At 24.3% G+C, this 27,422-nt stretch overlaps 2 protein-coding genes across 4 annotated transcripts in view; one reads left to right on the top strand and one right to left on the bottom strand.

Moving 5' to 3' along the window:
* The window catches only part of PIG-S (phosphatidylinositol glycan anchor biosynthesis class S), a 37,136-nt gene extending 11,782 nt beyond the window's left edge, over positions 1-25,354 (bottom strand). The window contains exon 1 of the mRNA XM_011496913.1: positions 25,118-25,354. Coding sequence (XP_011495215.1) covers positions 25,118-25,169 — 52 coding nt within the window. The 5' untranslated portion in view covers positions 25,170-25,354. The remainder of the gene's footprint in view (positions 1-25,117) is intronic.
* Positions 1,406-23,199, top strand: LOC105360116 (protein I'm not dead yet-like). 3 transcript variants are annotated; one of them, XM_011496911.1, is made up of 11 exons: positions 1,406-1,652; positions 6,932-7,146; positions 13,648-13,761; positions 16,647-16,800; positions 18,161-18,426; positions 20,565-20,679; positions 20,849-20,904; positions 20,999-21,124; positions 21,214-21,543; positions 21,697-22,075; positions 22,886-23,199. In XM_011496911.1, exons 3-11 carry the CDS (start codon positions 13,706-13,708, stop codon positions 23,135-23,137), a joined length of 1,734 nt encoding a protein of 577 aa, XP_011495213.1. In that variant the 5' UTR covers positions 1,406-1,652; positions 6,932-7,146; positions 13,648-13,705; the 3' UTR covers positions 23,138-23,199. The 3 variants fall into 3 exon arrangements, with proteins under 3 accessions (XP_011495213.1, XP_011495214.1, XP_011495212.1); XM_011496912.1 differs by lacking the exons at positions 1,406-1,652; positions 6,932-7,146 and adding an exon at positions 10,541-10,742; XM_011496910.1 differs by lacking the exons at positions 1,406-1,652; positions 6,932-7,146 and having other exon boundaries at positions 13,203-13,761.
* Positions 25,355-27,422: the final 2,068 nt, after the last annotated feature.

The following is a 27,422-nucleotide window of genomic DNA, read 5'->3' as shown; positions in this document are numbered from 1 at the left end:
CTACATTCTATATTAATCCTTATGTTATTTTACTTTTTGACACATAAAAAATATAAATTATGAATTTTTTGTAAACATTTCATAATTAAATATTGTTTGCAATATTTATAAAGAAAAACATTGTAATATAATCGAGAGAAATTTTTAAATATTTTCAACTATAATTCACGTAGTTTTTATCAACTATTTAATCGTTATTACAAGCACTGACAAGAAAATCCGTAGAAAAAAACTGCACACCTCGACCTCGATAACAAGATTTGTACGGTTGTTCACTGTGTATTTTATAAATCTCCCTGTTCTATTTGAATTCCTACATAGTCTGTTCTATTAATGACAACATCTGTAAGATTTGTGAAATATTTGTAGAATAGATTTGTTAAATATTGAAATACTTTGCTTGAATTTTAATATTGTAGACCACATAAAATATTCATTAATTTCGTGCAATTATTAATTTATTAAAGCACAAAATAAGTAGCATTTACATGAGATCTATGATCAATATGATTTCCTATAAATTTTATGTTTTACAATTTTTATAATCTTTTGAATGTTAATGCATTTAATCTTCCTGTTTTTATTAAAAGTTTACTAATTCGAATTAGAAAATGATTGGAGTCTATAAGAAGTGCGGATAAGAAATTGTAAATGTTCCATTACTTTTTTAAAAATTTAATTATGGCAATCATAATTGAATCGAATCAATTGAAAATATTTATACATATTTATTTATATATACTTATAATTTAGAAATTAAATTAAAAAATGATTTATATAATTTAATTTTACTTGCTTTTAAGGTATAGAAATGGTTATATAGATATTACGTCTATATTTGCAAAAGAATAATCAATGTTTATATTACACAGTGAAATTGAAGAAAAAAAATTATTGCAAAATGTTAAAAGTCGTATAATTTTTGTAAAAGAAAAAATCTAGAATTCTTATTACTCGCTGAATAGAAATTTTACCAAAGAACATTAATCGGCTAACTTTTACTTTACTTTAATTTAAAGATAAAATTTATGCAAGGGCATATCAAATATATTTTCATGAATCTTTTAATGAGTTCGAGAAACAAGAGGTTTACGAAATGCATCGTAAAATATTCGAAAAATACGCCCCACTGCCAAAGAATCTCCCGTAATGCATCCTAAAGCATTTACAAATGTATGCGCGCGCATTGTATATGCACCTACCGACATAATCGTCTCTTCACCCGAACTCTATCAGATCTTAAAGTCTCATTACGGTCATTCGTGGCATCTTTAACGTATATAATTATCCAATACAAATGCTCGACGTGTATTTCCTGATAAATCTACACGATGGAACAAGGAAGCGAAAGACGCTGCTTGCTACCTGCACGCCGCGCTTACACGCCAATTTTTCAACGGCCGTACGCGCGCGCCCGTTCATTTTGTAATTCGACAACAGTTTGTAGTCGGAGTTTAGAGAGTTCGCGATATCTTTGGCCGGCATTATGCTTTTGAATTGACCAGTGTACATTTTCCGCTTCGTCCTCAGCCTTCCGCTATTTCGTGCGAGAATACAGCGTCGCTTCGTGCTCCGCGCAATCTTATCAAATCAATCGCTTTTAATATTTGTGAGTGAATATAAAATTATTGGTGCCCCCGAAGTTTTTCTGAGTACGTATGTTAAGATTTTTTGAACTAGCGACATTTTACATCTGTATATTAATCGCATTACCGATAAACATGTGCACTGAGAATATTAGTTGTTCGATTTCTTTATGCATTGAGCACTATTAATTACCATTTTAATTAATCATAATTATAAAAGATTACTCTTCCTTCTTAATAAATTAAAAATATCTTTTTAAATTAATTAATAGAATGATAATACATCTTGGTTGATTCACGTATATTACAATCTTTCATAATTGCAGAAACTTGCCATATGCAATTAAATATATAATTACCGATCATTAAGGAAAATTTTTAGTAAAGTTTTTTTTTTTTTTTTTTAGGAAAATTTTTTGTAAAGTTTTTTTTTTTTTTTTTTTTTTTTACAATTTTCCTTATTTTTCAATTATAATAAAATATCTAAATTCTTACTCATTAAATTAAGTTCTTACTGTTTTTGTGAAAATGTATACATTTTATTAAGTGTACGGGTTTAATGTAACATAACACTTAAAGAATTGAGAATTATTATTTAAATTCTCAAAATAAAATTAGATGCCTAATAATAATGATTTTCAAATTTAATATATTTTTGTTTTTATTTATATAGCCCCATTAAATAATGTTCGTTGAAGAAAATTTTCCATCCTTCGGACCGAATTTTAATTTTTTTAATAGGCAATTTATTGTATTATTTTATAAGTGGCGATAATTATATTTAATAGATGAAATTTATTCTTACAATATTCAAACTTATAAATTACATTAAATTATCGTTATGTTACACGATGTATCCAATGAATTTATAGTATACAATATATCGTGATAGTACAATATATATATATATATATATATACGATAAATAACACATTATATTTATAATATATTATCATATATACGGCTTTTTAAGTACAAATATATTACTCAAATATCGATAATAATTCAAGCATAATTTAATATCAGCTAAAATATTTTTAGTATATGCAAGGCTTCTTTTCAAAAAATTAATATGCTACGAGAGAAATCAGAAAATTATTATAGCATTAATTATCAAAAAAAAAATACATATTGTTAAAATAACGAACCAAAAAATTTACTTGAATTAATTTAGTGCGTTTATGAACACATTTATGCTTTAAGTATAATGCATATTTTACTCTTAAGTAATACATAAATAATTAATAGCATTTATAGTATATAAATATAACATAAATCTACATTGGTAAAAAATATCACTTACGTAAAGTAAATGTGCATATTATTATAATAAATTAATAACCAAAGCCAAATTGGTTAATATATAAAAGAATTCAAAATCATGTTTAAAAAAAAAATAAATATTAATTCCTTTATTTAAACTATATTTCCAATGTGCAATACAAAGTAATTAAAAAATCTACGTAAAGAAAAAATCAGTTGATAAATCGATCGATTATTACATTTAAATTCTTCAACATAGTAAAAATTTTATTATTGTTGTTAAAAGTACAGAAAATATTGCTCAATACATTAATGGCATAAATTATTTTATTTACAATTAATATTAATTTCGAGTATTCCGGAGTACGTATAAAATATTTTATAAATTAAAAAATTTAGTATATATTTAATATAATTAAATGTAATGTTTAAGATTTAATTATAATTTATATGTACTTATTTGAGCATAGAAATTTACATGAAAATACTTTTATACAAAAGTGATGAATCTAATTATGCATTTTAATGAAGGAATATAATTTTTTCTTTAAATACAAATACATTTAAATAACAATATCTTCAAATGTATTATTGTTTTTTAAAATTGAGAATTCACTCGTTGGAATAATTTATAAGCACAATGAAAAAACATTTGTATTGATCATTTGATTGATAATTAATGTTCCCTTCAAAACAACACGATATTTATCAAAGTTTAGTAATTTTGTTGTTTATTTTCATAATTAGTATAACTTAGCCCATAGATAACAATAATTTAAATTTGTTTTAATATGTGTCTAGATAACAGTTACTTTATATTTTTCGTAAAATTAATTGCTTGTAATATAAAAGTATAATCTAAAGCAGCAATAAATTTTACGATTGTGATAAGTACGTGTGATTTTCTTATTCTACCATAAACGAAAGATAATGTATTTTTCTTTTGAGAAGAAAATCTAATAAATTTTAAGAAGAAATAGTATTACTGGGAGATGCTTAATATTTATCAAGATTTTAATAATTTACGAATCACGGTAAAAGTATACAGAATTGAGACCAATGATAGTGATTGACGTAACCCTGTTACGGGGTTCCTACATCAATAAGATGATATTTAAGATGTGTAGTGGTTGCGTGAAATACCAGATATCGTCAAGATAATAAAAGTAATATGTTTTGTGATAAATCATAGCTATACATATAATGACGATGTAGAGACTCACATTTGTCTAAACATTGATGAAAAACATCTGTTAAATGTGGGATTATTAGTATATAATCTTTTTGTATTACATCTATATTCATATCGCCAACTTAAATAATCTAAGGTGTCATTATGAAAACTTAATTGTAGTCAACATTTACAAAATAACTGAATTGGCGAGTTGAACAAATTAAGACGTCAAGGTAATAATAGATTAGAGTTTCAATAATTACAAAAATGCTCTTAAATATAACTTAAATAATGTATGGTATTTATCCTAGAGATACAATACAAAAGAAGAAAATAATAATAAAAATAAATAATCATAACAGAAAAAAAAAAAAAAAAAAAAAAAGAGTTTCAAAAGAATCCATTTAGTGCACTTATGTTTTTCATGGACAAGATCATGCAAGGCTATTTAACGTATTACTCTCTGAAATTTAGACGTCCGTCGGTATTATCAATAAAGTTTAAATATATCGAGCTTTTAAATATATCATTTGATTAAATTGGCCATTTTAAGCGTAAGAGTAATTCATTTGAAATAAAGTACTTTTTTTCAATGTACACTCATTGTACAATCATACGAGCATATTCAATTTTTAATTTAACAAAAAAAAAAAAAAAAAAGAAAGAAATTATATTATTTAAGAAAATATCATATTGCTTATTATAGATTCAATATTTTGCCAAAATTATTAATCACTTAACTAATATACATTAAGTACTGCGTTACTGGATATTGATATATGAGAAAAAAGACAAAATATTCTATGTTAATATTATAGGATTAAAAGAATGTCCATTGATAACTTAAATTTTTCTTATTATTTTTACTACGTAAATAATACGTAAATAAACAAAATTATAGAAATTTATTTAAGTAACTACATTTTGCAGGCATATTGAATACTAGTACGTCGAGTTATATTTACGTACATAAGTTACGCTTTTAAGCCAAGACATAAAATATCTTATTATTTCTAGGAATATATGTTCAATTAGGCAAACTGTTTTTAGTCATTGAATAAAATGAAAATAACTTTTATTATTAAAAACCTAAATTATTTTTACTTTATGTTAATAGTTTAGCTTTAAAGTGAAACGATTTTTTTTATTTATTTATTTATTTTTTTGTTTTTTTTTGTTTTTTTTTTTAATTAATGTATGCCGAGGAAGTACTGCATTAAATCAATAAAGTGTATAGTAAAAATTTTCAGAGAAGATTGTAAAATCATAAAACTTACCTAATCGAATGAAATAAGAATAGTCTCAAATGCTAAGAAATAACCCTTTTATTCTTCATGCAAACATAAATCAGACGTACCAATTAACCTCAGCGTACACTTGCATACGAATAAAAAGCGAAAATCATGTGTACATATTAGAGTTCGTTCTGGATTGCCGTTCATAAGTAAAAAAAAAAAAAAAAAAAAAAAAAAAAAGAAAAGAAAAAAAGAAAAAAGAAAAAGAATAAAGAAAAAACAAAGCCCGACAGTGTAATCTAAGAACGACATCCGATGTCAGCATTACAATGAATCAATCTGATCGATCGATTGATTCGCATCGTTCTCAATATCTTATGTAATCACAAGTCGCAGCCCATCTCTCTGATGTTACAATTAAAGAGCGAGAACGAGAAGAAGAAAATGCAGAGGATATTACGCAAACATCCTTAATATGTAATCTATAATCGTATGTACAAGTGTTACATATTAAAGAATGAAACCGATTGTTCCACTGTGCATTCATGAATGATCTACATACAACAAAAGTTATTTACAATACTTAAAAAGTAAATGTTATGCTGAAGATACAATGTGAGTTTTATTATAATTATAACTGCGGTAAGTCGAAATCTTACGAATGACAATGTTTGTATATAGATAAACAACGATTTTTCTTGTACGAATGGACTTGTACTAGAATTATATATAAACCAAAAATCTTTTATGAAGATCATTCATTTATATAGATGCAGCAAGTCATTCGAGAGTATTGACTGCGCTTTTACGATAAGTGAATTGACATTTCAATAACGTAATTGTCTCACGATGAGATATATAGTAGCCGGTAGTCAAGATAAATTGGTTTGAGTTCATCAATTTTTCAAGAATTTAGCCGTTCAAATTAACTTTCCTTTCGAACATTTGAAAATTGAAATCTCTTTGCTCGAGGATTACGACTAAAAATGGCAAATGATCATAAAATCATAGGATTTAAACTTACACTATACAAAGAAACCTAAAATCTATCATCTATAATAATTTTAGCATAATTTTAGCAGTTTGAAGGTAAAATCGAACCTTCATATTGAATATATCAAAATGCTATTGTTAAAAATTATTAAAAACTGAAGAAGAATTCATGAAATATGAATTTAAAAATCTAATCATCTTGGTGTAAATACTTTATAATTTATATTTATTTCAGCAATAAGGCGCTCACCAATTTTTATTGGTTTGATTTAAAATTTAAATGTGCAATATTTAATTATTGAAGAAACTATGCCAATGCTACATTATTATTTTATAAATAAGTTACTTTTTTCTTTCTTTCTTTTTTTTTCTTTTTCTTTTAGTGTCACAAAATAATTTCCTTAATAAATAGATGCTTTCCTTCAACATTTAATCTTTTCAAATATTCGTATTTATTCAAATGTACATTAGAAAAATATCATACTATTCTAATCAGTATAAATGATATTTTAAAGATTAAAATTTACATTTCTCAAATTTCCTTCTTTCCTTTTCTTCTAAAACAAGTATTATTTGATAATTAAAGCAGCGTGAATATTCTATACGATAATAAAAATATTAAATTTATTTCTTCTGTTTAAATAATACATTGTGCATCTGCCTTTGATTGTTTCTCGTAGTGCAATCAGTTTCTGTCTCTACATGCGACAGAGTTGATGAAGGGAAACTGGAGATGGCGACGAGGCTGTGTATTTATGGATCTCTATAAAAATATTAACGTAAATAAAACGATCAAAACATAGATCGACACTTTATTGTTTCATTTAAATACTAAGAAACATCGTTACGGGATTTGGAACTATGACCGTCTTAAACATTACGTTAATTACATAAGGTTTGTATGGAGTTAATTATTTATCGATTTACGATTGTTTTATAGAACTTGCTATTTATTGTAGTTTAATGCCAAAAATAGAAATATAAAGCAATAGCTGAAAAAAAAAAATGCCAAAAAGCCACATTGAATTATATTGATAATATTAAAATTTAAAAAAAAAAACAACGGAATCGTCGTTATTTACTTTATAGAAAAAGCTTTTATACCACAATATTTTAATTTCCTTACTGTGATTGTAAAAATAATTGAAAAATTATTTTATTTGCAAATTCTATTATTATTTAGAGATCAAATAATATTCAGAAAATATTTATAATTTCTCGTATTTGTACTGTTTATATTCAAATTAAAATCTTGTAAAAAATGTAAATTCTTCATCTATAATGAAGGGAGCTAATAATTTTCATACACACAATATTTCACTTTTATGTGATTTTAAGGATTTAATATCGGGATGTATTTATTTTTACTCAATGAAATACCTACATACTACTATAATTGGTAATATGACAATGTATGTATACATACATATGCACACACATAAAATAAAATTTTAATTGCCAAATTCGATACTATAAATATCTAAACATGGGTACTCCAATTGATATTTATTTCTGATAAACATAAAATGTAACGCAATATTTATTAAAAATGAAGCCAATCCTGCTATTAATTAAATATAGATTAATATTGAATTTCATAATTAGTAAATAAAAAAAATCTTTTTCCATGTGTACAATGCTTTGTTCGTAACAATTAGTATATAAAATTTTTACGAGAATATACGATATAAAAATCATTGATACTTTTTTTCCTTTATAGATATATCTTTATAATAATGCCGTAGTGAATAAAGTATTTTCTACGTAATATAAAGTTATATAATGCAATATTTAACATAAGACACGATTCCATTTTGAGATAAAGTGTTTCTTATTTTCTTATTCTCTTATTTTCTTGTAATAGCAGTATAAAAACAAATTAAACTTTGAATATTAATAAAAAAAAAATTTATTTATAAGAATTATTAGATAATCTCTAAGATTATAAATAAAATGTAATTATGTAGTAATGTAATCATAACTTAAAAAATTAATTGAGTTATTGTATTTTATCATTAACAAAAATAATGAATTCAAGTAGAAATTTAATTAGTGTTAGGATACGTAAAATAATCGACTTTGCACATTTATTTCATTCCGTTGTTATTTATTTTCTGTTCAGAATAATAATTTTTGCAATTCATTTAATTAAATTTTGTTTTTTTTTATAATTAAAAAATAAATTATTTTCTTGATTGTATTTAGTAGAATTAGGTAAATATTACTTTTCGCCATATTTTTCTAAGCACGTGACAATTAATTTTTTTATTTAATTAAATATTTTCCTGTAATTAGAATAAAAGATAATTTATTCATACATTATATAAAGTAAAATTAATTTAAATCCTTGTCGGTGTATAATAATTAATTTATTATTTAGAATTGTTAAACAGTGAATGAACAATTTTTTTACAAAAATAGTCTAAATTACTATTAACATTTTTATGTAACAATGATTGTAATTGTTGTGCAAATGAAAATATAATGAACGAAATGAATGGATAATCCAACTGTTTGAAAGCATTTGAATACATTTGAGTATTTGAATGAAATGAATAATTGACGTAATAAGTGTAACATCGTGAAAAAAATCGATAATGAAACACATTGTTTTTAAGTAAATAACAACAAAGTTATGAGTAAATTTGACACAAATACGTAATATGTCGATTTTCCATCTTAAAAAGAATTGTTACGTCTTTCACAATATAATGTCATATTCGATACTCTAATAATAAAGTTATGATTTTAAGATTTTCTTTAATTATGCAAAAATAATGAACAACTTTATCATAATAATTTTCAAGGTACATATGTATTGCTAAAAGATGTAATTGAAATTAAAGTTGATTAAGATCTCCTTAATTATGATTATATGGTAGTTACGAAGCGATCACATTAGTTAGTGATTAATTTCAGAAAATATTCATAATTATATTAATAATTCATATAAATAATTGATTTTTAGATTATTCGGATGATCAAAATATAGTATTTGTTTGCATATAGTTTTATTTATTTCAAATATGTTAATGTTAATAGTACTAGAACTAATGTAAATTAATTATCAGTTATAAGATAAATTTAAGATTTTCACTGGCGGTATGTTAATTAATATTAATTATTTATCGAGGAATATCTGAATGATTAATCATTATCAATATTATTGTAGCTATCGATTTATTTTCAATAAATATTTAATATGTTCGACGTGGCACGTTTAACATTATATATCATAGTGCCGTTCTCTATCTATGGACACACACACACACACACACACACACACAAATATTTTCAATTTTAATTTTAATTTTAATAAATAATTCTAATGGAAGCATCAGTAAGTATTATCAATTGAAATATATCAATTAATGTAAATAAGCCTGAAATGGGTGTAATGATAAAGCTAAGTATCGATGTTATTACAGCAATATCATTCAAACCTTTTATTATGTTTGGCAATTATTGCGCTGGTAAGCAGTAAGGAAAAAAAAAATTGTGATGCAAGTACATTATTCCGTTAGTAAAGATGGAGCGATGTATCGTAATGTTAAAGAAAAAATCAATGCAAGGCCAAAAGTAAATTTGCAAGTAAATTTTTTATCTGCGATTGGTAATATCATAACGAAAAAATAGAAACAGTCGATTCGACAATAAACTTGCGTTCCTTTTCTTTCGGGCATTTACGCTTATCGCAACACCGGTTCAAATCAGTTTCGCTAATAATTCATTTTATGTAAAAGCTTTAACAAAATCTTAACGGCAATCGTTATTTAACAAAACATAATGTAACATTACTCCGTGATACATTTATTTTCAGATTATTGAAAACCAACGGATACCACCGGATTTTATTTTACTATTCATTTCATCATTCATCGTTTCACGTCGAAGCTCCAATGCATCCAATCCATCTATTATCATCAATCCTAAACGTTGGTAATCCTTTTGAAATGCATCCCGAGTACTCCAATCTAAAAAAATCTGTGGTATCATCAAGCTACGGTTGCGCATCTTAGCGCAACAATGAGCAACTTGCGCATCGTACTAGCTAGCGTCCTCGCGCAATCCCACCTCTCGGATTCGAGTAGGGCCAGGGACTAACGGGCCCCGCGAGCATCGCCCCCCCCACCCGGCCATTGAACGCCGCACCCCTCGGGTATTACGGCGCCCGAGGAGGGGATGCAGACGAGATCCTCAGTGTATGTCTTCATCGGCGATGCATTGGCCGACTGCAGTCGAGCGAGCAGCGTGCACTCGCACTCTTTCTTACACTCACTCTCTCTCTCTCTCTCTCTCTCTCTCTCTCATGCTCGCTCTATTTTTCCGTGGGTGTTTTTACTTATAATTCTGCGATCACGTGGGGATGTGTCGGTTATTCCAGTGACTCGTGCATAATATAATGTTCACCCGGTTATCCCGAATCTCAAAGAGCTATAGTGGCGACGCCAGTTGCAACAGTGTTGTGAACAGTTTAACGCGGGAATGAAGGTAATTCGATTTTCATCCGTGATGATTCGTTTCAGATTATTTGAATACCTCGTGGATGCTAGTTTTGCTTATCTGCATACGTTTTGATGGATCGTGCCCTGGTTAATAATCTAAGTAGCGTTCTTTCACATTCTATAAATATTCCATTTTGTATTGGCATTGTTCACGATATAAGACCTTCTATTCTAACTCATAGAATATATCATTTTTATTCTTCCTTTTTTTGTTTTTTTTTTTGTTTTTTTTTTTGTTTTTGTTTTTGTATATATATATATATATATATATATATATATATAATTATTGCATAATTATGTTATTAAAAGCTAGTCGCGCAATGCAAACCTCTCGTTTTAAATTATAACTTTTCCAAAATATGAGGACAGATTTCAAAATTCAAAGATTGTGCCCTAAACACGTGGTGAACACGTGTCATACATATTACATGGTGTATTTCGTCTACTTACTCCAACAAACTTTATATTATATGCCTTTGATAAACTTAGATTTTTATCGCCCTACATCTTGGCAATGTTTTAATTGTGCGTAACAACTTTGCGTTCCAGATAGACTCCTTTGTATTAGATACAATTTTAAACATTAAAGCCTACTTAATTTTTATATTCAATATTAAAAAATATTATTTATCATTGGTAAAGGAATGAAATCTTACGATCGATATAAATGACGGATTACAACAATTAATATTGATACGATAAATTCCTTGATTATTCGACTACATGTATTGATTTTTATAAGTAGTTTTTACAATAGTTAAAATCAACATCGATTACATTATTTACCTAATATTCTTAACATAAAAATATTCACATTGAATTAAAGCAATATATGTTTATTTTACTTTGTAAATCTAAATCTTTCGTTGCAATATAATTGGAACGTACGGTGTGATTAAGGTATTCGCCAATGAAACCGTCTGAGATTTCGGGGTATGCTCGTCGCGCCCAAAAACCGAAGAATAATCGATCGTAAAATTAAAAATAAAGAAAGAAAAAGATAGGCGCTTCTACGCAAAAACAAAAAATAAAAAACAATACAAAAGCAAAACGCGTACTTTCAATAATTTGCCATTAAAGTGATTCCAATATCATTTCGTACTCGATGGATAATAATTAACGTCTGTCGAAATTACGTATTGCTCGCTCGATTGTTAAATTGCATCAAGGTTCGACGAGAGTTGAAGGATACGATGTGCTTGAGAATTCAGGGCACGGAAACCAAGTGAGCGATCCTACATGATCGAAATTAAAATCCGTAGTATTTATGCTATCGTAGCATCTAAAATGCGGTTAATTTGCCGTGAGATTGAGACGTTTTAAGCACTAATGGGTTATTGCAAACGGGCTTGAAAGAAATAATGTAATTAACCATAAATGATTTTTGCGTTTTTATTAATTTGTCGATATAAGATGCAAAAATAATTTGTAAAGAAAATTTATTTGCTATATTTAAATTAGAATTTTCAATGTTATCTTACAAAGTAAAAAATAAACATCAACAAGTAGATAATCGAATGAAATTCTATTGTACATATTTTTATGAATAATTTTTTTGTTTAATGCATCACATTTTATAGTAATTTAGAAAATATTATAAGTAACTCGTGCTACATAGACAGCTGATGTAATTTTTCTGTATATAACTGTGGGAGTATTTTAAGTAGAAAATAATAATTTAATATCAATTTATGAGGAAATTGATAGATATCGTTAGAAGTCTTTCAAATGAATATTTGTATAATATTGGTCTCTTATTTTTCTTTCACATCGAACTAAATCTACACCAATTAAAAAAATATGCAATAGTAATGATTAAACATTTTCATGATTTTGTATTATGATAATAAAGCCGAACATAATCAATATTTATACAGTTAAGTAATTCATATTATGCTAACACGATAAAAAGTTTATACTAATTATATTAAGATTATATTTATCATTATGAGTCGCCAAGTTTGCAAACAAATGCAATAGCAATATTTAAAATTTAAACATAAATACATCCTCATAATAATACAGATAATATTATTTAATACATTACTGGTTTATTTTTCAATATTTGCATGTATATATTAAATACTCGGTCTATAATATAAAGAACTTCAAATTTTTTTTTTGTTCAATATCAAATATTGAAATGTTTAAAAGTAATATTGCAATTCGTGTTTAAAACAAAATTGAAAAGTTTGATCGCGATAATACTTGTAAAAAAATGCAGCCGTAAAAATCATTGTTTAGGACACATACGGTAGTGCCATTACAAAAGAAGATAATTGTATTTTCTATCCAATCCATTTTAAGAATAAAATAATAAAAATGATATACTTAATTATAACCGAATAAATGCCTGCATTTGTATACATCTGGAGATTTAATATTTTTTTTTTTTTTATGTAATATAAAACTTACTCATAAAATCACCCCAACATGAATAAACGAGAGTTTTATAATTATTTTAATACGGAGCCAATGAGTAATTATTAGCGGATACCATGAGAAAAAAAAATCAGGGCAATCAAATTAAAATTACACGAGTACATGCTCGACTTGCACATAACACCGAAACTTAACAAAGTGTTGAATCATCATCATACTAAGAGAGAGAATAAAAGAGAATAAGAGATACAAAAAGACAGACGTACTAAGAGAAAAAGAAAGGTGGTTTTTCTTCTATTGTTAGCGAGCGTACCGAGAATTTCTGTACATAAACGTTCGTTGACTTTCATCGTGACAAGTTCATTAACGCTATTCGCACTACTCGTCCCTCATTCTCGACATTCATGATTTTCCGACTGATTATTGACGTAAAAATATAAAAATGAAAAGTCAAAGTGGAAAATAAATATACTTTCATCTTATTACTTCCTTTTCTGCCTTTGATGCAGCGATCGGCTACAGCCGAGTCAACCGATCATAACTATTTGAAAGAATTTCAAGAACAGAATGGCCTCGAAAACGCTGAACAGTAATTCTCTGGACATCGAGTCAAACGTGAAGAGGTTTGTATCATTTTTATTTTTCTTATTTATTTTTCATTATTTATGATTAAATTACATTATCCTGACAATAGCGAGTTAAAATATCAATAAATTTTAATTTTTGCAACAATAATAAATTTTCGTCTAATGATAAAACATTTTTCTAAGTATAATCTTAATTTTGATCTCTTAATATAAACAATTATGAAATTTCATATTTAAAAAATTTTATTTTAAAACGCTTCATTTAAGTTTGACATCCATATTGCAAACTTCATATTCATTCTAAATATTGTATATTGAAATTCCTACAAATACATTAATATACAATTAGCATAAAATTATAATAATAATACAATATAAACATATTATAATTTATAAATAAAAACATTTCAGCTAAAACAGGAATAAACGTGAAATAGTTATTCTTAACATCTTCTACATTTTCATCAACAATCTTTTTTTAAAGTTTTATCTACTTGATTAGCTTATAGTGTTAAGATTATATTCAACAAATCTACTCGAAATACTTGTATAAAATTTTAATATTATTTTACAGCTTATATATTTATTATAATATCATATTTATCTTATAAAACATTATATATACATATATATATGTATATATTTTATATATACATATATATATATATATATATATATATATGAGTGTGTGAGAATTTGTACATGGGTATGCTTGCAAGGATACGTACTACTTATCGAAAATAATTATTATAGTTTCGGTTATGATAATAGCTGAGTTGAGAAATTTACTTAATATTAGATTTATGAGTTTATGAATGAATTAAAATTTTGTTATTAAAAAAATTTCAAAGAAGTGTAAGTATACATAAAGAAAATGTATAAATTATAAAAATGATAAAGATATTGAAAATCTGTTCATTGCATAACTTTTGTAATTTTACAAACAATGTTTTGTTAATAATGAAATATATTTAATACTCTGATTTAATAAAGCATAATACATATAGTTTTAAAAAGTTGTAATTTAAACAAAAAAAAAAAAATAAATAAATAATCTATATAAATAAATTAAATTGGATTTCAAACAAAAAAATTAAAGTTAAAATAAATAATACATGTACGGAAGAATAAAAGATAAAGAAAATAGAGACAAGGAAGGACAGAGTATGCAAAAGCTTTTTAATATTCCTAATCAATAATATACTTTTTACAATCATTTTTTAATTTTATTACACTTTTGCATATTATAAACAAAAGTAAACAAGATCATTACTTATTATTTTGTGCTATCTTTTGAACATAATAAATTGTTGCATACAATTATAAATAAGGATAAATTAATATGAATACACAATTTTAATTTTTAAAATTATAAAATGTAAATTAATACTTCTTTAAAAGAATTGTTTGTTATCTAATTTATTTATAACCACCAAGATTACGTATTAAACTGTTTTAATTAAAAAAAAAAAGTAATTAACGTGTATTATACTCATATCTGAGAAATGTTGTAAATGTTTAAAAAATTTATGAAAGTTAAATTGTTCAGACAGACATTTAATACCAGTCGAATGTATATTAACGTGAGCATAATGAAAATGTATAAGTGCGATCATTATTATAAATTATTTTACAATAAAAGGACTGATCCGTGTTGTTTTTTTTTGTTTTTTTTTTATTTGAAATTAAATAAGTTCAGACTTTACTTTACTTATTACTTATTTACTAATTTTTTTCATCTGAAAAAAAATTTCAAGAATATGTATATTGAACTTGATAATTCCTACTATATTTATATTTATATAAGATTAGAATGATAACTGCGTAAATTAATATTTGTGACACATGTTTAATGACGTTTATAGAATTCTATTTACTTGAAATTTTTACCTCTAAATTATTATCAGCTAAATAATAAAATTGTGACATGCATGATAATACGCGCCAATCAATTGAATTTAAATATAAAGAATTAAAGAAATTATAACTATCTATAATTAATATATCTTTGTGGTTAATTTAACATAAATTTATGACGAACATTTTATTATAAAAAAAAGTGAAATTATAGTTACGATAATAAAAATGAAAAACGTAATTTTCATGTTAAGAACATTTTAGGATTGACAAATTGATATTGATGTGCATAATTTGGATATTTTGATAAATTGATATAATAGTACATTTTTATATAAACTTTTAACAACAATTTAAAAAATTCAAACTAAATGAATTAATATTACCTTATAATTATCTTATAATTGTATTATTTAATTAAAATATAGACAAGAAATTTAAGAAAATTCGATCCTTCTATGCAAAACCTTTACAAATAATAAATTTAAAAAAGAAATTTTTTATTGCTTCGTGTCAATGTTCTATATGGTACTTCGTACATGTAAAGTATAATATTTATTGATTTTATTATTTACAATTGATTTGCGAGAATAGAATCAATTTCTTCCCACTTTCACGTTAAAATTTTACAAAAATACATGTGAATCAATTTTCAATTCCAATAATTATATATTTAATAATTAATTAAAATTTATTATAATCATTGAGCATTTTATTAATTGGATATGTCAATGTTAGCGGATTTATTTGTGTAAAATAATAGTTTTTTTTTAGAGCTCGACATAAAATTGATAGATTGTTTATAATTTCGAGTATTGTATATTTGTATAAATTGTATTTATCGTAATAATAACAAACAATACTTGTATGCCAGTGAAAGATGAAAACGTCAGGTAATCAATCGATTGAAAATATATATTGTTTACTTATACAATAACAATTGATTCATTTGATGAATTGTAAATTCATGATAAATCCTTTATATTTTCAAACAAAATAGAATTTCTATATTTTAAAATTTAGTGTAAATAAATTAACCTTAAAAATAATATTTGTTTTTTCAGGAACTCGTTGGAAAATGACAATACTAATTCAAAAGTTAAAAATACGAGCTTTTGTACACTGCTCTGCAATTTTCTTTCGATTTATTGGAAATCATTTATCGTTGTACTTTGGCCGATTGTTCTTCTTCCTTTAATAATTTTTAGCAATGACAAGGTTATTTAAACATTTATTAATATATTACGATTTTATTAAGATTTTGTTATTAAGATTTTAAACTATTATATTGCTCTATTATAGGATGTTAATTAAAAAAAAAAAAAAAAGAAAAAAAAATAATAATAATCAATTTTATTAATATTAATTAATACTTGATTAATTATTACTTTCCAATTTTTTTTGCCCTTTATACTTTTTACTTTTTATAATTTTATCTGTATTTAAATACATAAAGGGTGCATAATACCACACAATATGTCTATTAGTTCTGATATAAATTATTTTATAAATATATCAGTCTTGTTCCATTTAAAACAAATGTCTAAAGTAAATTTAAAATTATAGGATATATTCAATTGGAAAACTCCTTTAATATTAAGATAAATTTATTGTTCGTGTTCCTAGTGAGCAACTATTATTTAGTTGCATTACTTAATTTTAAAATTGATGTAGAAGCTTATTGGAAAAAAGGTAAAGTAATAAATTTAAAAGCCTTTCAATAATATTTAATATTATTGTAAAAGAGTAATATAAAGTGTAAAAATGAGTGATAAAAAATTGCGAATATAAGGATTTGAGATCAATATATAAAAAGATCTTTTATGTTTGGGTTTACCTAAAATAATTAAAGAATTAAATAACTATTTGAATAAATTATGTAAGTTTTTGAATGTTAAAATAAAATTGTAGCATTTAAGAAAAATGTAAAATACAATTTTCGTTTAAATTATTTATTAAAAATTATTATTGAAAAATACGAACAAATTCATTGTTATTTTCATTATCGAAAATTGATGTAAATAATTATACATTCCATGACAATGTTTTATTTTAATGTAATAAATAATTTTTATAAAGAAGAGCGTTTAAAAAACATTTTCTTGCAAAATTACATTGTTCTAATTGTATCCACTTGATATTATTTCAAGATTAAACTTAAATTTGAATATTCCTAGTAATATATCCTATAAAATAAATGTATTTTAGATATAAAAGACAATAACTGATACCAGTATAAGATTTTTTTTTTTAAATATTATTATTAGATATTATAACAAGTTTTTATACTAATTTATAATAACGACTTAGAATTAAAAACTGTAATACGATAATGCAGAAAGCTGAATTTTGTGAAATAATGTTCTTACGAATTTTGAAAAATAAAGCATCATTATACTCGAAAATATATAGCAATTTTCTAGCATTTAATTAATCTTAGATATAATAAATTATCGATTCATTTTCGAGATCCACCTTGTCCTAAAAAAGATGCTTTCTTTAAATTTTTTCCTAGTTATGACATTGTTTAATAAAGCTGCAATATAGATAACTGTAAATAAAAGCTCATATTTTATAGATGTACCGATGCCTATACACGATTGCTGTGATGGCAATGTTTTGGGTGACGGAAGTTATACCATTGCCCATTACTGGACTCTTTCCAGTATTTCTTTACCCGCTTATGGGTATTATGGATACGGCACACACATGTAATTGTTACATGAACGACACGACGATGATGTTTTTAGGAAGTCTTGTGATAGCCGTCGCGATCGAGCATTCTGGACTCCACATGAGAGTGGCACTCATTATTATCAAGACTATTGGTTGCAGTCATCGAAAGTATGTGCTAGTGCGCAAACACGCGTGCGTAATAGATCTAATTTCTAGACTGCATCTATGCAACAGTCACTTTCTCGATTGCAAGCATCACTTTTATAGAATCCATGATAAGCTTTAATACTTGCATTATTTATAACGTGTATATATATATATATATATATATATATATATATATATATATATGTTTTACAATTTCATTCTTAAATATTGTAAATATCGAAACCAACAAGAAAAACTTTTAATTTAACATTGTATTAAATACTATATATTTTTTAAATATTGCAAGAATTAGGCATATTTATTACTCATTAAAAAAAAAAAAAAAAAAAACACAGACTTTTCAACTCAACGTGTCTTTCGATATAATTTACCAAATAAATGTATAATTTATTGTAATACATTATTTTTGGGTTATAAAATGTATATAAAAAATAATATTAGAAAAATCATATGGAATTAATGCATATATGCAAGCTACTATTATTTAAGGCAAATTAAAAAATAGTATATTAGTAAAATTATTTATGAATAATTTCTTTATCTATTTTTGGATATATTAATTTTTAAATTCTATTACAAAATTATTGTGTAGATATATTAGTACAGTAGATATAAAACATTTCGGTTACTCAATATTACAAATTTGCAAATAAATTACAATACATATACTTATTACTAATATTAACATTTTGCTTAATTATGGAATTAAAATTTAATTTTATAAAAACCATTATTATTAAACAATATTTTTATAAATATTTAATTTGTATAGCAAACGTCTAAATACTTATAAATACTTATAAATACTTTATTAACTTTAAATCTATACGGCACTTTTCATTATTTTTAATCATAGAATAATAAAAATAAAACATCAATAGATTATAATTATATAAAAATTAATTCAAAATAACATTTGTACCTGAGATACAGTAATATTATCTAAATCTGAAGTTACCATAAATTTTCTTTATTGCCTATACGATTTTTCCCATACATTTATCCTTTAAGGCTTTATAATTATGCTTTCAAAATTATATCATTACACTATTCTTATATTATAAATGTACACAATGATAAATATACACGTATATACTTCTATTATACACTATATGATAAGGGATAATAAAAGGTATGCAATTAACATTCAAATAGCGTGAATTATTATTAAATATTTGTTATTAATTAAACAAATAAAATCAAATTAATTTGAATAATTCAGATTTTTCAAAATATTTCATCTTTATTTAAATTTTTAAAGATGAAATATGATGATTTTATTCTAAAAATTACTGGATAATTAGGGCTTTGAAAAAAGATGTAAAAACTTCTGTTCTAAGTGAATTAGAAATACTTTAAAAAACTATATAAATCATTTATAATAAAAAATTAAAGACCACCATAGGTACAAATTTGAGCAAATATTTTGTCACCTATTTTGTCAATAAAAAATTTAATATATTTCTTATAATAATAATTTTTAAAGAAAGTAATCCAAATTGATAGTTTTAGACTTAAATTATTGTAAATTAAAAATTACTTTTATTTAAAAAGAAAAGAGTAAATAAAGTACATAATGATTTATTTATAATTTCATTTTTTTTTTTGTACATATTTTCTAAATAATTTTAATGTAATAAAAAAACTATTCATTTTTATTTACTTTATTTTTATTGTACTTATCGAACTATGTATTTCATACAAAATTTATAATTAAAAACTAAAGCCATGAAATTAAATCTTCACTATTTCTCTATGTTTATATTGTTACAAAAGATTAATATGCATTTTTAGATACATAATCGTATTATTTATAATCGGTAAATAGTGTTAAAGTAGAAAAAAAAGTTTTTTTTTAAACAAAAGTATTATTATTAAAATTTTTTAGAAAAATAAAATCTAGATGCAATTTGGAATATATTTTATGAGTATTGAAATTAATTAAATACAAAAACAAATAAATTAAAGTATTGTAAACTATTATAGATGTTTTAATAAATATAATGCATATTGCATAATTATTTAGAATTATTGTATTATATGAAGATTATGTCTTATGAATCAAATGACAATTCAGTTAATTTTTTTTATAACAAGATATTTATCTGTGCTTGGTAATTACTGTTATAATTTTCCAGATTAAGCCTGGGTTTGTTTTTTGTTACCATGTTCATATCAATGTGGATTTCTAACACTGCAGCGACAGCAATGATGATACCAATTGTGGAAAAAGTTCTTACAGAATTGGAAGCGGTATTTATTTATTAATATTTATATTTTCGAATATTGTTATTTGATTATGAATTATTTATTAATGTTAAATGTAATAGATAAATAATACATTTATCTAATTTCTTATTAGTTCCTATAATTTTTTCTAAATTTAGGATATAAAATATTAAATGTTACATTTTACTTGTAGCAAGGATTGGGTAAAATGTTTGTTAAGATTGAAGATTCAGAAGATGATTGTGAAAGGTAGGCTTACACAAATTACACTTATTACAATTTATTTTTATAATAAAGAAATTAAATCCATGAGAAAATGATATTAATAGATGTTTATTAATAGCCAAAAGAAGCCAACCAAGTTGACAATGGCTTACTACTTTGGTGCGGCTTACGCGTCTAGTATCGGTGGTATCGGTACTCTCGTTGGGACTGGTACGAACCTTACTATGAAAGGAATTTACGAATCGTAAGTTCATTATTATTTCAATATGCTTTAACTCAATACGAAAATCATTATTTTCTATGCTATCGAGAAACTATTAATTTTATTTGCAGACGTTTTACCAAGAGTCCAGGCATAAATTTTGCTGCGTGGATGGTTTATGCAGTGCCGGTGATGGTTATAATGGGTGGATTGACATGGTTATGGCTACAAATCATGTACATGGGGCTATTTAGGTCTAACAGTAATGACGCAAAGGCTATAGACATCGGCGACGAAGGCGAAAAAATAGCTACTGCAGTTATAGAAAATAAATACAAAGAATTAGGGCCAATAACTTGGCATGAATCGTCCATTGGATTCTTATTCATCAGTATAGTTCTGTTATGGTTCTTTCGGAAACCGGATTTCATTCCAGGATGGCCTAGTTATATTACAGATTTGTAAGTTCGAATTTATTCAATTGTGAATATTATTGAGAGCACTTCGTAGTATTCCTCAACGACAAAATAATTAAATAACCTTAGTAATCGAATATTTGTACGTTGTGGAAACCATTTAAAGTCTAAATACGACAATTAACTTTGCATTTGCAGAGCTGTCAAGGATTCAACTTCAGCCGCCGGCTTAATAATACTCCTCTTTTTATTGCCGGAAAAGTTAGATTTCCTTCACGCCTTCGACAAAGATCCTACCAAGCGACCACGTAAATCCTCGTCAGGATTGATAGGTTGGAAAATAATCAACCAAAAGATGCACTGGGGCTTAATATTCGTACTTGGTGGAGGATTTGCCATCGCGGCTGGTAGTCAATCGTCCGGATTATCCAGTATGTTGGGTCATGCCTTAATTGGACTTAAGAGTATGAGTCCAATTTGGATATTATTCATTGTTTGTGTATTTGCTGAGACGGGGACAGAACTGACATCAAATGTTGCTGTGGCGAATATTATTTTGCCAGTCTTAGCGGAAATGGTAAGTGACTGATGAGACTTTTCATAAAAATGTACTATTTCATTCGTGAATTTTTTTTTTTAATCCATTACATTAATCCCCCTTGTACATAAATTTATTCTTTCGATAATTTTTATTTATTGATTAGCAGCAGTAAGTATTAATACAATTATATAATTAGCATTAATATTTAGTAGCATTATTTAATAACAGTGAGAAGTTTTCATAAATTATACCATTAATTAATAATGTCGATTGGTTATTTTTATTATTTATTAATTCAACAACTTACACCGCCTTGCTTAAATGCGTAGAAAATAGCATGACAAATAAATACGCGGTAAAACTTATGAAGTAATTTAATGTCTTTATAATTGCATATATTGTGACAATTACAAAACGTCAAACAAAAGATTTTATTATAATCAAATATAAAATTTACATAGAAACTCGTAGCTTGAACTCGATAGAAAAGCCATATTGTTGGTTAAAAGATCAATAATGCAATAAACAATGTATTTAAAAAGTATTATATTTTAATATTTTAATATTTTTGATTTAATAAAATACGTGAAAAAATACATTAGGATGACTTACAAGTAAATGCTTTTTCAATTCATATGAAAAAATTATGCTTTTATAATGGCAATTTGTTTAATGATCGTAAGATGTTTTTATAAAAAGTACCTTCAAAGCCTCTTTAATTTAAATTTAAATTAATAATTTTAACGTATATAATAAAAAGAAGAGTTGATTAATAATTTATTAAATAAGTTAATCTATATATTTCTGAAAATTTTAATGGGTATCCGAAATGTATTTATATTTCAGTCTATTGCCATTCAAATTCATCCTCTCTACTTAATGGTACCAGCAACTTTAGGTTGTTCATTCTCATTTCATTTACCGGTGGGAACACCACCTAATGCAATAGTCAGTGCAGCTGGAAAAATTAAAACCAAGGATTTCATAATTGCTGGCATCGGCCCGAGTGTCATCACAGCAATTGTGACGACGGCATCTTTCGCTACTTGGGGAATTTACAGCTTCGGCTTGCACGAATTTCCAAGTTGGGCTACATAGATCAATTAAATTTCTTTCTATTGTCAAAGCTGTGCACAGCATATAAAGAAAATGTCATTTTTGTATAATATACTTCAAATATTTATAGATTATGTGTATTATTTTAATTTTTATAAATTATTCAAAAGATTCTAGTAATGCTGGACAAGAGGATTCCCTTCTTAACTTGGTTGATTTTTTTATTTTTATTTTAACTGTTTAAAATACTTCTTATACGTTTAAATACAATTACACATATAACAAATATTGTGTTAATAATAATATGTGTTTAGAATATTATAAGTATTAAATATGTTGAATGAAACATTTCTTCCCATCGTGAAATTTAGACTTGTATAAGTAAATTTCTAGTCATAATTTAAGGAAAATTTGCACCTGTGCCTTCAATATTTCTAAATATATAAATTCCAAAATAATTTTTTAATTTTAAACTAATATAAAATTTCTTGTGACTATTATTAATAATGTTTCTTAAAATTCATAAGTAGAATCTGAAACTGTAAATAGCGTTCGCAATGCAAATAACAGATTCACAATTGCTCAATAATATTTCTTGGAGCAACATTATTTTGGGTACCAAGCCAGAACAACCAGTTAGAATATTAAATAATTTAATATATTATAATTTTTCTTAATTTCGTATTTGAAATGGCCAAGTTTTTAATATAACTTTATTTATTACGTACTACTTTTATAGTAATTACTTGCGAAAAATTGTCTTACAAAATTAAATTATTAGTGTGTTAAAATACAAAAAAAATGTTCGTTTTCTAAAGTAAAATTTCTTTTTAAAAATATTTAACGTTTGAGTATACCGTATATTCATTGTATCGCTTTACATATATTCAAGACCCTACTATTACATACTATATTATACTAAATGAAAATTTATTAAAATATTTTTAGTTTAATACAGTGGATCCATTGAAACCAGCTTCAGCAAATTAATTAAATAAATTATCTGTTTGCAAAATTTACTTATAAATTTTTAATTGTAATATAAGAAAAGTAAACAATTTATTTTAAATATTCAAAAAAAATTTATACTATGGCTAAAAATAAAAACAATTAGTTTGCGGTAAAATGTTATAGTCAGTTTTGGGGACAATCATAGAACAAAATGTAATTCATTAATTTTATCAACAAAAAATAAACCAAAGCATGTTAACTAAATATATATATATATATATATATCTTACTAAAATTGCTCAATAATTGAACTCAACTTATCATATAAAATAACACTGAAATTTGAAATATCAAAGAATTTTCTTCTTAATATATTATTTATTTAAATTATTATTATTGAAATTTAAACGTGTAACACGCATGAAATTCTAATTTCTTATGTCATTAAAAAAATATGTAGCATTTGGCATTGACAAAAAAGAAATTTCAATATTTTTGGATATAAAATTCTATAAATACTAACCTTTATTTTTTATTATTATATTTTGAAAAATTATAAAAAACATTATTTAATTCTGTACTTCTTAATAATTATTTTACTATAACAGAAATAGTATTTGAAACTGATATTTATAATTATTATATTAAAAGCAAATTATAAAACTTTGTTTCTTTTGTTCAAATGGGTTAAAAATTAAATTAATAAATCATAGTTTAAATTAAAGATCTTTTAAGGTAAAAAAATTAATAAAAATTGAATGGCTTGTTATGCAAAAAGCAAAATTTTATAATAAATTATAAAGACGTATAAACTGACGAATTTTTATGTTTATCTTTCATTATGACATTAATAATAATTTTAAAAATACCTGATGTCATATTAATTAAAATGCATTTATTAAAACATAAATTCAAATAGTACAGCTCATAAATATTCTATTATTATTAGTATTATTCCAGTACTTTATTAATACTTTGTATATAAAAATATATAATTTAATAATAAATAATTTCTATGAATGTACATGTAAACAAATAATATGGACTAATAAAAAGTTATTTTATACTTACGATCCATCGGACTGTCATGTCCAATTACGTCATTTATTTCCTGGTCTGTCATAATTTATTCTTCTTCGAGACAATTTCTTCTCTTGCAATGACTTATATGAAAATTCATCAAATATAGAAACAAGTGCGATGGTATAGAACACTTTTAGGTTAACTTCATGATCTCATTATCTCTCTTAACATTACTTCTCAGCCAGTTATTTTTATACTGTGCAATAGATATAAATTAAAAATGTACATTACTTACACTATTGGACTAAATAATTATATAAGCAAAATATATATTGCATATTTTGTACCAAAAATAAAGATATTTATTATATGAAGAACAATGTTATGTAGAAAATGAAGATTTCGAACTAACAGTAAACGATATGATGTGCAGTGCCGGAATGTTGATCTACGCATATTTTTATATTAGTACAAATTAAAATTAAATGTATGAGAGTCACGTGATATATGAATAACAAATATTAATTTCCGATTGTAATTATGTGTAAAAAATTAACGTTATTTCGATTAAAATTTTAAAAAGTCTAGATATATAATACAAAAATATATTTTCTCTCTCTGTATTTTGAATGCTCGGTATATTGGTAATTATTATTGTCCCATACTTAATTTAATAATACGTCTTTACTTTTAAAATAAAAATAAGTTAGCATCAATATCAATTATCGAGCCGTATTTATAATTTAAATTTTATAAAAATATATAAATAAACGTTATATGTTTCTTGAAAATTTTTACTTACAAAAATATGTACATTATATATTTTATATTTTTACTAATTTTACTATTTTAATATAATAATAATTTAACAGATTCACTTTAAACAAAATTAAAGAATATTTTATTAAAGAACAATTGATAATTTTTAGAATAAACCAACCAGTGGCGGTTGATGCATTTCAAATCATTTTCACGTCTAATTCTGGAGTTTTTATGTAATACTTTAGCGCCTCTATCGATAAATTAGAGTATCTACTTTAAGAAAAAATACATTTTATCAAAAATAGTTCCTTTAAATATTTATTATACTTATTGTAAAGAACTACCAAGCCTATTAATACTGTACGTGATTATTTATAAATAAAAGGGATAATCGGTAAGTTAAATTGTCTGCTGTCTGCAAATATTAAATTCGTTATTTTCTAAAATTTAAACAATTTTTTATGAAAACTTCCTTAAATTTTTAAGTCTGTTTATCTAGAAAATACGAATAACGTTAGTGAAAAATGCTGATGTTTATTATGAAATGATGTTACATTATTAAATATTTATTTTTAAAATTAAAGACAAAAATTAGAAAATAAATTTATATAAATATTAATGTTAAGTATTAATTCAAATTTTTATTTTTGGAAATTTTTATTTTTTATTTTTGTCTCTGATTGATTTTATTACTAATATGCTAATATAACATGTATTTATCTTTTATTTATAGAAATAATGGATAATGATGAAAAACCAGCATTCAGTTTGTATATTTTGAAAAAAGATATTTTTCAAATTCCATGCTTTAAGCAAACTATGGTTTATTCATTCTCGTCATGGGTTGGCGTTGGACTGTTAACCTTTTTATATACAAGTAAAGCTGCATTATCTTCTCATTGTGGGTTTGCGTCGTATATGATAGTATCAATTGGTTATTTTGCAAATTGTCGTATTCAGCACAGAAAAAGAGAATTAATAGCCCTCGAACTTGAGAATGCTATACTTAAAAAGAATATTTTAGAAGGTACACAATCTAACGAAGAAAATAATTCTACACAATTTGTATTACAAGATGTTTAAAATAAAGATATAATCGTATTTTAATATTTGTTATGATAGTAAATATCATTTCATAATTAATTGTACATATTATTACATTAGGATCATTTCATTTTTAGTTTGTTGTAATTGATTGATAATATTAAAAATTAAATAATAATTAAATAAAAAGTAATAAAATTAGACCATTATGAAACCATTATATAAATATATATTTATTTTAAATTAACCTAGTGATGTATATTTCATTTTGTTACATTTATGTTTAGAATTAATTTTAATTTTTATACAAAGGAAAATATTTCATATTAATTAAAAAAAAAAATTCCAAGACATACTTTTATATTTAATATATTTTAAACACAAAGACTTTTAAAATATTTAAATTATATAAAATTTTCTATACTGTAATATTACAAAAAAATTATAATCAAATAGAATCAATTATTTATAAATATAATAAAACTCTTAAGTTATTATTTAAATATATTTTATTGCTTCTAAATGAAATTTATTAATTAATTTTTAG

The sequence above is a fragment of the Ceratosolen solmsi genome, unplaced genomic scaffold, assembly GCF_000503995.2.
Source record: "Ceratosolen solmsi marchali unplaced genomic scaffold, CerSol_1.0 scaffold13, whole genome shotgun sequence".
Classification (NCBI taxonomy): domain Eukaryota; kingdom Metazoa; phylum Arthropoda; class Insecta; order Hymenoptera; family Agaonidae; genus Ceratosolen; species Ceratosolen solmsi.
The sequence above is the reverse complement of the archived record's forward strand: the minus strand, read 5'-3'. Positions and strand labels throughout refer to the sequence as shown.

Bases quoted from the DNA above. Each gene is read 5' to 3' on its own strand.
- LOC105360116 (XM_011496911.1), top strand. From the start codon at position 13,706: ATGGCCTCGAAAACGCTGAACAGTAATTCTCTGGACATCGAGTCAAAC. The intron at 20,680-20,848 runs GTATTTATTTAT...TTTTACTTGTAG, and splicing joins TTCTTACAGAATTGGAAGCG to CAAGGATTGGGTAAAATGTT. The intron at 20,905-20,998 runs GTAGGCTTACAC...GTTTATTAATAG, and splicing joins TCAGAAGATGATTGTGAAAG to CCAAAAGAAGCCAACCAAGT.